At 41.0% G+C, this 13,789-nt stretch overlaps 1 protein-coding gene across 1 annotated transcript in view; it reads right to left on the minus strand.

The window, feature by feature from the left end:
* Positions 1-220: 220 nt before the first annotated feature.
* LOC115238630 (steroid receptor seven-up, isoforms B/C-like) overlaps positions 221-13,789 on the minus strand; it is a 72,351-nt gene continuing 58,782 nt past the window's right edge. Inside the window, exon 3 of the mRNA XM_029812619.1 lies at positions 221-1,091. Within this exon, the coding sequence (XP_029668479.1) occupies positions 814-1,091 (278 nt within the window). The 3' untranslated portion in view covers positions 221-813. The remainder of the gene's footprint in view (positions 1,092-13,789) is intronic.

Below are 13,789 nucleotides of genomic sequence, written 5' to 3' on the forward strand. Positions count from 1 at the left end.
TTTTGATTCACCCTTTCACTCACGCATACACGCACGCAACAACTAACAAGCTCCTTACACGTATAAAATCTCTCCCTCGACCACTTTAGCGAGCACCAAGTTTTAACGCCCAGTGGACGTTCCTGGACGTTGTCGGGCTACTCGGCGCCTCCGTGATTCTCTGAATGAGCAACGTCTTTATTACGCCTTTTCTCCTTATTCTTTCCTTCTCGCTTTTCCCCCTGCTCGTCTCCGAGATTTCCTTGCCTCCGACGAACAAGACGACGTCCTCTCACCGCCCATCCACCCTTCTCTCGCTTCGCGCGTTATTCTACCACCCTCCGTCCAACTTCATTAATGACTGCGCTTAATTCTCCCTTGACTCTCTCTCTCTCTCTCTCTCTTTTTTCTCCTTTCATGATTCTCCTTTCCTCATTCCTCGTTTCGTGTACAAAAGCCGTTAGTCCTGACTGGAAATCTCGATTTCTCGCGAATACCGATTTAATGAAACGCGAGTGTAACAGACACCGATGACAAGGAACAACGAGACTTCCACGGTCATCATCGTCGCGTCGAAACGTCACGAATACCTAACCGGATTAATAATGGCATTGACGTGAGAGAACGATGTTCGCTACCTCGCGGATTTGCGATTCCGAGATTAACTTCACGATCGACAACAGGGAGACCAGAATCGTCCCGTGTCTTCTTCGCGGCATCGCTCGATCGTTTTTACTCGCGCGTGAATCGGGCCTGCGGATCGTCGAGGGGCGCCGCGACGTCACCGCTCGAGCTGTAATATTATGCGGAAGCTAGCTGCCGCCAGATAGAGTGTCACATCGTAGACGGCATGTAGGGCCAGTTGAAGCTGTTACCGCTCAGCAGCATGTCCCTGATGAGGGTCTCGATCGGCGTCTTACCAACCAGCCGCACGAAGAAGAGCTGCTCGATCACCTGCGACGAGACCGTCCGCAGCGATGGTAGTCGCAGCAGCAGCTTCCCGAACCTCGTCGGCTGATTCGGATACTGGCTCCGACAGTACTCCTCCAGCGCGCACTGCGACTTCTCCTGGAGAGACTCGATGTGCGCCACGTCTGAAAGACCGCAAGCGTCTGCAAAAAAACGAAAGAGAAGGATGTTTAATCACATTGTCCAAAGAAAATTATTTTTGTCTATCGGTAAATAATTATTAAATCAACGCAAGAATTCTGTGATGTAACTTTTCACGAAAAACATCCTTTATATTTCTCTTTAGCTTCCACGCGATATGATATTAGATCATCTTCGATCTTATAATTGATCTTCAATATTTGATCATCCAAGAGAATTATAACTAGATTTATATTATATTTCTTTTATTAGTATATATCTTATATATCTTATATTATGTATATATTAATATATATCTTATATTATAGTGAACTTTAAGGCGTTATAAATAGGCAGATAAAAAAAGAAACGTAGCCGTGATATTATGATGAAAAGCAAATGGAGTGAAAAGATGAATCAGAGTTCTGAAGTAAAATCATTTATGTCTGTGAACATTGAACTACCCTGCAGATATACGTCATAAGAAGCTTAGCACATTTTCTCGCGCCTTGACCTTAATCTCTCGTTCGTGTTCGCAGTCGATGGTAGAAAATCTCAGTTTTTCCGCTCCGAACGATCTCTTCGTTAGGCGAAGCGCGTTTCTCGATACGCGCGGCAGGCGATAACTGTTGCCGTTTAATCTACGCGCAAAGAAGAAGCACCTACGCTTTATTATCGGGCTAATTATCGTTGTTGCCCATTAACTAAGGCATGATTAGCGAGCCGGAGAGTTCCTCTCTAGCGATGTAGAATAGAACGGCCGTCGCGCGATTATGGTGGAGCGGAAACGGAGAGAGGAAGAGAAAAAAGAAGAAGAAATTAAACGTAACCTACCGCGAAGATGATGAGCGAGCGGTCAAACGGACGGAAATCGAACGGAAGTGTTTTTGCAAGGGCGTTTTTATCCGCTAAATCGAAATTATCGATATCAATTAGCGTTAATTAAATATATCTAATTAAAAAAATGTACGAATATTCTTATTTTGGTCAAATCCAAGAGCGACTTATCCGATTCTTTGTCTTTTATCATGAAATTGTAATAGATAGAAAGAGAGAATTTAATTAATTATGATCGGCTAATTGACAAATTCGGCCATCTTAAAATACGGTTACTATCAATTTTAATAATACTATGTAAATAAGAAGAAACGATTTAGATCAATGTTGTCAGATTCGGACCGTGCTACAGGTGTGATACACCATTTCGACGCGAGGATTAAGGCTCTCATAGGGTTGCAGCGAAAACCGCCTTTGGGCAGATGAAACTGAAATCTACATTGGAATGCACGTGCCATCCGGAGATAGTGCAAATGTCAGACTAATCACGTGGGCCATCTGCTCACTTCGGTGCTCCTCATGAAACTGCGCCATTGTTTCGCGCAGAAAATCCAGTCTCTCATTCGTGCAGAGGGCAGAGAGAAATGGTGCGTATAGTTTGCCCAAATATACCGGGTGTACCGTGACAACAGTATTATCTTACCCTTAAATCCAACTATAATCTAAATAAAATTAATTAGAGCTGAATTTATTTGCAAGTAATAGATATTTTTTTTTCATTCACGTGAAAGTATAATCTCGTTTAAACTAATAATGTTTTAAAGTATACAATGTAATTAATTTATATCTCTGCGTCTCTAAAAGAATTTTAAATTACATTGGTCGATTATTAGCACCTCGAGATGCTCGTCTCTCCCGCACGCAACTCGTCACGCACGCATCAAGGCATCCGTCTCATCATTTGCGTTTTTCCGTAAAACGAGTACTGCGTATTGTGACAAATCGCTTTATCGGGAGGCGTGCATGCGTGTGCGTGAAAAATCGTATCTGTCCACGCGCGTATAAATCGACGGGGTACCGATGATGGAAGAGCCGGGCGTGTGTCGAGGGGGTTGGGGATTCCTTTTTGCAAACTCTGCGTATACGACGGGAGGAGATACATTGTCGTTTCTCGTTACGCGCGATCCTCGGCAAGGCACGGAACGGCACGCGGCGCGTACATAAACGCGCCACAGACGCCAGATTCCTTTGTGGCGTGGACCACGTGCGCATAATGGGCTATTACGCCAGTACGTAGGGAAATAATGCGATTCTCGCGCATTTGCATTTCCGTGCGACAACGTCTGCGCGACGACGATGCGGAAACGATGCGCGGGAATGAACGAAATTGCACTCCGCGACCGAAACCGCAAAGTTTGCCAATTATTGGAATAGATAGGTAGGCGCAGTGAACGACCGGACACCGCCACAGTGAATGACCATTGATTTTACAACTACCTCTGTGTATATGTACATGGCGTGGCGAAGGATAATATAATTACATTTCTGAAAGATGGAAAAAAGTAACATACATCTCTATTTTTAATTATTTTATATGTATAATCATAAATTAAAATTATGCTATTTATTGAGAGATGGAAAGTTACTTATTAATAAATTGTAAATTATTTATATATCAACTTTATCACAAATTGTTGATCATTTTGATATTGGATAAACTGGAAGATTGTCTGTCTAATTGAAAAAGATCGCAGCAATATTTATCGGAGACATATTTTCTTTCTTTTTTTCTGAGTCCATAATGAAATCACAAAATTATGGTATATCTATTTAATAAGGGTTTAATCCATATTTATTATTATAAGATAATATCTGATAATTTGATCGATAGATAACGATTTACTCACTTAATTTTAACGCATGTTAATGCATGTTATATCTAAATGCATTCATTCATGTACTTTGCTATTTATGCTTGCGATATACTTGTTTGCATATTATTGTCGAGCGCTCGAGGAAATCTGTGTCTTACCGAGATCTTAACAGATCTTTCATTATAGCTTACGTATTCTCAAGGAACACAGTTTACGCCATAGGTATTAATTTTACGCGAACGATTTATAAATACACATGAACTATTTCTCGAGTAAAAATTGATTTCACGCGGATCTCTCTATTTTAAATTATTCGATAGATTCTTTTGTCGCATCTACGTAATTAAAGAACGCGACGCATTCGTAAAAATATCAGATTATGGATAATGAAATCTAAAAATTATATGTGACAATTGTTACAAGTAAGCTAGATCATTAAACAATTTAACGGATAAATGACAAATAAATAATTCAACAAACGTTTCGGTCCAACTTTTGGAAACTAAATGTCAAAATAATCAAAGAGGAGCTTTACGTCACAAATGACGTTAGTCGACGAAATCCGGACGCGATCGGCTCGACGTGTACCCGTATCAGTCTCGATCGACGAGGATGATCAATTGAATGGGAGAGACCGCTAGGAATCCGCCAACGCTAATAAACAAACTGTCGGATTGGCTCTACACGATGTCGTCAGCGCCAATTCACCACATCAGTTCGAATAATGCCGTGCTGAGTGGCGTCTCTGGTTTCCTTCTCGTGTCATTTCTCTCTCTCTCTCTCTTCTTCTATCTCTCTCATTGCACGCGTTAACCGCTAAATGCTGTGGCGCCTCGTTGACCGAGCACCATCGTAAATTGTGACCAATCTTCCGCGGTGGGGCTCCCGAGTCCCATTGCCATCTTATATGCTACCGTTGATGAAGACACACGCCTTCGAAGCCCCCTCCTGCCCCCCTCGTGCATGTCGCTTTCGACCGATTGAAATTCGACGGCTAGCGATTTATCGATATTGCAAGCCTTGTATAGCGCGATATTGAATCAATTACTGGTAGCTTTGCGACGTTTTTGCAATGGCAAGAGATGGCAGATTGAATTGTAGAATATCTCGAGTAGAAAGTCACACACGGAATTTGGAGCAAATCAATTTTTCGTAAAATAGATAAGATCGCGGATCGGTGTAATAAAATTTCCTTTGCGTTCCTTCTTGATTGCCTAATGTATTTTTCAGTCATTTTCTATCACGCGATCACACATTGTTCTCTCTCCCTCGAAATTAATATCAGACACTCGAGTTCCACTGTTTTCCAGTATGTACCGGCTAGATCCAGTATTATTCCCAGCCTTAATAGTCTTAATTTTGCCGGGGAGACATGTGGTGTCGTCAGCCCTATGATTCTAGTATTGTGGTTATAATTGCGGCATGTTTGACATATAATTATTATATATTATCTCATAAATTTTTGAGGAATTACAAACTTGTAATTTAGTATTTTATTTTTTATATATTCTTGAATTGATATCATTTTGGAAAAAAATATTCATTCGTTTTGTATTAGCTTTGAATTAGGAAAATATTAATTTCTTCATTTTTATAATTAATTTTTGGACATTTTTATATAATCTTAGATATTAATGTAATTTCGAAACAACCGAATTTTGATTAATTCGTACTTATAATTGAACCTTTTTTCATTGTTTTTAAAATTTAAAGTAGTTGAAAGGATCATTTTTGCTTGCATCTAAATCATAAGTAATTTCCGAAGTAGTTAATAAGTAGTTTCATTCGTAAGATTGAACTAATGTTGTCCCGATATTACAGTCGAGACGGAAATGATCGCCGATCGGCAGGATAATCCCGAGGGTACGTATATATACCTCGTTGTAATCCGCCCTAGCGGGAGCAGATTGTCGAGAGAATAAGGGTGACCGCGCGGGAAGGAGGGTACGTAAGACCGAGAAATCGCTCGTTCAGCAAAAGTCCTCGGCGTCGACATCGCGCGACGCGCGTTTCTTGCAGGGGTATACATATCGATATGCGCGACCGAGAACGGTGGAATCTTCTCTCCGGGGCCTGTCGACCCTCTTTCCCCTTTTCCGTCGCGGAAAAGTCGCGTCGCGTAGAATCACGGAGATTTTCTCTCTCTATCTTCCATCTCGTTCTCTCTATATACGCGCGTACAAATAAGGCGTCCGGAGACAAATGACGCGGAGAGGGATCAGCGTGGCCCGACACAAAGCATCCCCCGAGCACCCTTCCCGGAGTCGGAGGTGACGTCACTGACAATGGAAGGTCGAGCTGTGATTAAAGATCGAGAGACTCCGTAAAAACTCCTTCAAAAGTACCGGTGACGGGGTAGCGCGCGGGGGAGATGACGCCGGGAGGTGAGGCCCAGGAGAGAGGGGGGACGAATCGCGAAGGGGGAACCGGGGGGACCTACCGGCGTGAAATATTGCCTCCGCGGCACCCGACAGCTATATGACATTTCCGAAGGGCATGGAAGAATCCCCGCGAAGCCGCTCAGCCTTACTTGCTCACGCTCTCTGATTGCGTTCTGCCGTTTTGTATACAGTGTCCAGTTCTTACCGAGACGACTTATGAGAGGGACTGTGTAATCCACATATTGCAATCTTAATACACAACACACGTGCACATATTTAAAGCAATTCGGTAAATAAAATGTGAGAGTAGATAAAGAAATTAACTAAATCTTTTTTAAAATAATTTTTTTTTTTTTTTTTAAACTAATCGCGTTTAATTAAAATCTTTTTTTATTTTTTACTATAGATGTTTTATAAAAACATTTGTCAATCTTAGGTAACTTATGAGATGCATAAAAAGGAAATGAAATATATATGCTTTTAAATTTAGTTTTATTCTGTTTTTGGCAACAATTAAAAATTTCTATATCAATTTATTGAACATTTTAGATACATGCAAAGTTTCATTAAAATTGTGAAATTTTAGAATTTTGCAAGACGGTCTTATTGACAGTTCGAAAACAACGGAAACTAGACACCTTATATATATGTCGGTCGATTATCATCCGTTTCCTTTCTTCGTTTCCGACGTTACATTACAAGTTTCTCGATCTCTCCCTCGTTATGATCTCTATTCTTTTACTAACTGAAGACTTTTCACTATTATTTTTATCTCCGATGATTTTAGGCAAAAAATTCTTGAATAAAAATGAATCCAACATCCGTTAGTAAGGGCAGACATACTTTGAAGCGTATGACGCGCATAACTTTCAGAGATGATCAAGATCATCTCTGAGCAAAAAATCAAGAATAATATCTATCTCTTCCAACTTTTATCTTGTACATACATATATGTCAAACTACAGTTCTCATTTCTTTTTCTCAGTGAAACTATAAATATAAAACTTTAGGTGTGGCGAATAAATTATATGCTAGATAGAATCAAGGCTATAAAGTAAACAGATCCTTAAAACCATAAGCATACACAGCAAAACATATATAATAACTAAAATAATAATAATTATAATAATAAAAGAACGTTTAATCTTAAAATCACGAATATTATTAAGAAATATTAAATTCTCTTCGAAGTGATAGTAAAATATCTATGAAATTACCTCTTATCCGTGTAACTGTTTTCTCTCATACATGGTCGTTTAACTTTACACATGAATGATCTTGATAGATAACGGAGGAATATGCGTCGACAAGACGCGTCGTGATAATAAGCGAGGAGGACGCGACACCGAGAAAAGGTTCATTACGATCGTCCATTGCGTACTCGATAACTTCTCCGCGATTACGGCAGATAGGGAATACGATTATATGTTGTGTGCAACGTGACACAACATATAATTTACCGCGCTTAATTCCGCGCGTCTTGTAACAGGTGACTTACATTAATGGCTTCTATCTCGCGGTCGCGACGCAGAAGAAAAGCCGGTCGCTTTATCGCGCTGCGAGTTGCGGAATCGCACGCAAAAGGATCTGCTCTCTCTGTTTTTCTCTCTCTGTCTCGTGCAGAGCGAGTAGTGTTACGAGCGCTTGCGATTCTCCCGCAAATTGCGAGCATAAATCCTTTACGCGCGATCCAACACGCGAATGATTAAGAACCATCGTGAAATCAGCGCGATGGCGAATTCGCCGCGAGATGTTATAAAGGATCAAAGATTAGAAATCATTCGAGAAAAAAGTTATTACACATGCTAGTCAGTCGTAGATGGTTGACGAATAGACAAGAATCTCAATATCATCGTATAAAGTTTAACTAGGATTGGAATTTATATAATTTATGTTTAATTATATCGTTCTTATAATATAAATTTATTTTTATAATAATTATAATGTATATTATTACCATATTTTATATAATATGAAATTTTTTTATGATATTAAACTATAATAATATATATATAACAAAAAAAAAATTCTAGGATTATTATTTAATTGTTATTTTTTATATTTTAGATAACATATTTAAATGCTTGAATGTCATATATTTTTTTTACGCGATAAGATTCCGCGCTTAATAATATCGATAAAAAATGGATGCTGTTCGTCCTATTTTACGTCGATAATATTTTAAAGTATATCTTTTTACATCACAAAACAAATATATTATAACATCGATATTTATTTCTTCAAGCACCGAAACAAATATATCGACAGCCAGAACTTTTCAGCACCTTCAGCCTCGCGTTACGTTCGAAGAGGAACGTTTGTTCGCGTTTCCTCAGACACGTGCCGCGACAGGCCAAGATAAGATGTAACGAAGAAAAGCGCCAGAAGGAAGGACGCGAAGAGGCGATAATTATACGGTTGGCTAATCGAGCGAGAGAGAAAGAGAGAGAGAGAGAGAGAGAGAGAGAGAGAAGCTCCACGGATGGGTGCTAACAGACGCGTTAATAAGCACGCCTAAAAGGAGCGTACCCGGCGCTCCGACGAGCACGAGACCTTAATACGCTTGTCAATTCTCAAGGCTCGCTGGTCGATCGTATCACATGCAATGACACGGCTGCATCCCGAATAATAAGGATCGTTGAAAATTATATGTTCGAAATCTCGTATATTACATGATCGACGATTCGTGTTGCTTTAATTGCTTCCATTAATTCGCACGCTATAATAATTCATTGCACGATTTAAGCAGCGTTTCGCTTCAGTATTCGGGCTTTGAGGAATCGAAGCGTTAATCGTTTCGCGGGCGGCGATCGTGACTTATTCGACGTCTGTAAAAGTGCCTCTACGATGGTAATAATCACGCTTTTGATGTATGTCGCGGCGCCTCGCGCTTCCTCGTAGAGGCTGCTCAAGGTAATAGACGGCGGACGGCTTTACGGGATATCGAGGGAGGGCATAAAGGGACGCGGCCAGACTTCACGGAGAAAGGGAGAAAGACCATTTCGCTCGTAACGGAATCGAAAATGTCGTAATTACGCGACGCGAACGGCTAATTAAGTCTCGCCCTTCATCGCTCGCGATTGTTGGCCGCTTGGCGCGATACGCTCGAGACGTCTCATCGTAACATCCAACTCACTTCCTTTCTCGGCGGTTGTCCACTCGCTTTCTACGCTCGTATAATAATACGTTATCGAAAATGTATAATATCTCTGTTTACGCCAAAATACCGAAACTGTATTAAAAAGCAAGTGTAGCTTAAATTTTTTTGGATCCGGAAAAATTTATCTTCTGAAATTCTTAAAAAAATATACATTGATTTATTGTTTCGCTGAATTTGTTAGTTTTACGTTTTGCATAAAAGAATTCTTTAAGTAAAGGTTGTTTGTAAATATGTTATTTATATGTGATATGTTATTTATATGTGTGTTTATATATGACGTAATTGAAATTTGTAAGATATATATTGTCTATATTTGCGTTTTTCAAGTAGCTAATACAACTTGAGACACACACCGTCATATATCGTAAACATGAAACCTCAGATCGACAATGCTGATGATGAACGGAAGTGTCATAGCACACTCGGTTCCCTGCGCATCGCGCTTACCACGCTGTATCGGATATCACAATATTGTGAGGAGGCGCCTCCTCTCGTGCATAATGAGCGCCGCGTACAGACACGGCGCGGCGGGGCTGCGCGCGATAATTATCATAACAACACCGCGTGTATTTAGAGACACCTCTCTCTCTCTTTCTCTAGTCCCTATCGGTGCTACGCATCGGGGACAACGCGCATTTAACCGGAATACACACCCCATAGGTGGCCCGTACGTACGTACAAGCGTCCCGTTTAGGAGCCGCATTGTCATGTTAATGGCCGACAATGCCAATCCCATTACGCCGTTCGGGTAGCCGCGCGCCGCGGGCCCTTTCGGGTCTCGCGCGCCCCATCCGACGGGCCCCCGAGTATCTCGGTTCTCCCTTCCGTTCCCTTCCCCCGCGCATCACGATTCGCACAGGCAGGTAGATCCCCGGCAGGCAGGTGCTACGAAGGTCAACTTTTTATTCCCATCGACGCTCCTTCTCTCGCGAAAGTTGCGCCGGGATGCGCGCGGCGTGTCGTTCCGTATGTCTACAAAAAGCACCTTTCCTCCCTTCGTCCCTTCCCAGGTCGCGAGAGATCGCGGACCGGTTTCGAGAGCGCCCGGGGCTAAATGTCAACAACAGGCATAACGGCCTGGTTAAAGGATTACCACCGTCGGGCGAGGCCGGAGAGGGTAGCGCCAGACTACAAAAGGTCGTGAACTTTCTACGTGTCATAATCCGTCTGAGAGGATTCGCGGCCTCCGATCTCGCTCTTTCGCGCCCTTTCCTCGCTCGTTTCGTGTCTCGCGTTTGTTATTTTCGCGAAGGACAAGCTCCTCTGTCATGTCGCTGTTCCATAAAACCAATATATTTACCGGATTTATAAAAATAACAACGAGAAAATTTACACAGTTTTAGTTTTAATATAATATTGATCATTTTTATAATTTTAGTAATCTAGTTCTCTCTAACAACTACTGTTATTTAAATGTCTTATAATCTGTTGTTTCTTTTATACGAGAGAATATAAAGTCTTTACACTTTTTTTTTAAACTTGGAAAGAAGATTAAAAAATGTCATATGTCAAAATTGAAAATACAGTTACATATGTCAGATTGTAAATGTCAAATCGTACGATAATTTCATACATTTTAAAAATAACTTATTAAATGAACAAAAAAAAAACGCGCTTCGCGGTTAGATTATTCTAGATTAAAAATCATAATTAAATCATGATTTACAATATTGTACAAACATGCAATTTTTTCATACGTTGAATAATTTATGTTTATATAAATCTGTTTCTTGTTAATTCTCACAATTAAAGAAGCTGTTTCTGAAGTTAAGACACCCGTTATGCTATTCTATTCTATTCCAGAATGCGGAGAACCACTGTATGATTAAATCCCGAACACGAGGGTCGCCGGCAAAGATAGGGATTAACGGAAGGTCGCTTTTCTCACGTATTTTGCGTAAGGTCGACCACAACGACGACGACGATTAGCGCGACGTCGATTCCAATGTCGGACGGCATTACGTAATTCCAGACCCGCGGGACAAGAAAGGACAATGGTACTGTACATTTATTTATGCATAGCTCTGTCCAATTCTAATTCATGTTGATATAACATATGTACATTAATCACGTAAAGAAAAGGCTTAGCTTGAGATAATCACATTTAAGGCCAAAGATATAATATGAATACGGATCAACGCTGATGTGTGAGAAGTATCAATTGATTTCGACATTAATAAACTAATAAATAATAAATAAATTGTGTACTGAAAAAGATAAAATTTTCAACAACATAAAGAGTCATCAAAAAATCTTCAAAATTATACGAGTTTTATTAATCAGAAAATTTCTATTATATAATATTATTTCTATTATATTATAATTTATCATATTCTTTACTATTTTGATAAAATCCTGAAAGAAAGTGGCTATTTCTAGAAATGTATCGTTTTTAAATCAGCAATTATGACCAAATAAACCGTCGTTTCTTGTCACGTTTCTGTCGAGTAAATTTACGAACAAATATCGAGCTTATTTTATCGTGGGTACAGAATCGAAAATTTAATTTCACCAAAATTGAATCGGTCTCGCTCTAGATGCACGATTCGAGGATGCCTGAAATCGGCTGCCTGCTGGCGGCGAAAGGCGAGGGTGGACCGCCGCGCCGGGCAGAATACCGCGCCGTACGACGGTACACACAGAGGAACCTATTGATAAATTCAGTGGGCAACGTAAACAATGCGGCAACAATGTCAATTATGCGCTCGCCGCCGATCGCCGGCCGTTGCAATTAATCGGGTGGCGCGCGCGCGCGCGCGCGACTTTACGCGGTAATTAATTGCGCCGCGTGGCGTGCATGCGTGTCGGCGCGTTTACCCGCGTTGGCCCGCAACATTGCACTTTAGTGGTAGTGGAGTAAACCAAGCGATACGATGCAACGAAGCCGTCTCGACCTCGCTCGACCTCGCTCGACCTCGGCAACTTTGCATCGACTACCTTCCAACAGAGTTTTACCCGGCTTCCACCTTGCGGAGCTTCAAACGCGACCTTACACCCGCGTTTGCCTCTCTTTGTCTCCTTCTCTCTTTCGCTGACCCTTGCCATATACGATCGTTCATTTTCAATTAGGTCGTTTTAATTAAAGTGATTTATTCGGTGAACATGTAGTTTCAATTTTGCAATGTGGTTTATTGCGAAGCTGTAAATACGATTCCAATTATTGATGTCGCAACATTTTATGTATAGACGAGTATTATAAGTACCTATTAAATATCTTCAATGATAGGGACTCGCAACTTTAATTTTGAAAAAAATTCTAATTAAAAAAAACATAAAAGAATTATTTTAAATTAAATTAAATATCCATCCAAAAAAATTAAAAATTTTATGCAAACTATAATTATAAATTAGAGCAATAACAAAAAAATTGCATTTCTTTTTTCTAATATTATTCTTATAATACTTAATAATGATAATTCGTAATTAATAGAGAGAGAGAGAGAGATACATCTATTCCACACCTATTCGCAATTAAATTCATTGAAATTGTATCGGCTGTAATCCTTGCTATACAGAGAGATACATTTCTACAAGATAACATTTCGTCCTCCGAGCTTCTCTCGCGAGGATCCATCGAAAGAGCCCAAGGTACACGAATACGCGTCGAAATCGCGCACCGGTTTCGATCCGACCGTCGAAGTTTACGGCGGCGGCGGCGTTATGCATTATCCATGCGCACGTTCATCGACACGCTCGACGTACTCATCGAGCCTCGATCGCGATCGCGGATATCGATAGGCCTGGCCCGAGCGACGTCGGCGAGGTCGGCGAGAGATACTCTCTCGCCGTTCGAGAGAGCCGCGTGCCAGGCGATCGCGTGGGCGCGTAATGTATTCTTGGGATAGACAATGTGGCGGGCACGTGGGCTATAGAAGCCAACTCGACCGGACTCGGTTGTGTCCCCCTTCCCCTCCCTTTCCTTCCCCTCCTCCCCCAATCCTCCCGGCGGTCTGTTGGCCCTCCCCGGGCCCCATAATGAAGCGTTGACGCGGGCATAAAACGAGCGCGCCGGCCGAAGACAATGGAGTGATTGAGCGCGGGCAACGCCAAAGGGTTGCCCGCCGTCAACCCCGGGGTGAAAATGTCAGTAACCAAATGTCAGATCTTGCCTCGGGTCTTCCCCGCCGCTTTCTATGCGCGTACCCCACGCGTTTTCCGCCCGCGTCCCTTTCACGTGGAAGTTTCTTCTTTCGAAAGCTCGGAGAGGTTCTTTCGTGTCTTATCGTGAAGATAAATTATGGAACGGAGTAATAATTACACAGGATATTCGATAATATAATATAAAATTTTACTTTTAGCGTTTAACGATATATCACGTGCAATTGGATAGCGAAATGACAGTTAACGCGTGATTTAAGACGAGATCATGATTTGCAAACCCTTCTTTCAATCAAGCCTTATAATTTTATTTGTCGCAACAGCTTCCTTTTTCGATGCGAATCAATGTGCCAAAACTTTCTTACACAGGAGACCGTTTATATCTTCATTATTACTCTAAATTTTTATTATTATAAATATTTTTATAATTA

The sequence above is a fragment of the Formica exsecta genome, unplaced genomic scaffold (genome assembly GCF_003651465.1).
Source record: "Formica exsecta isolate Colony F162 unplaced genomic scaffold, ASM365146v1 scaffold352, whole genome shotgun sequence".
Lineage (NCBI taxonomy): Eukaryota > Metazoa > Arthropoda > Insecta > Hymenoptera > Formicidae > Formica > Formica exsecta.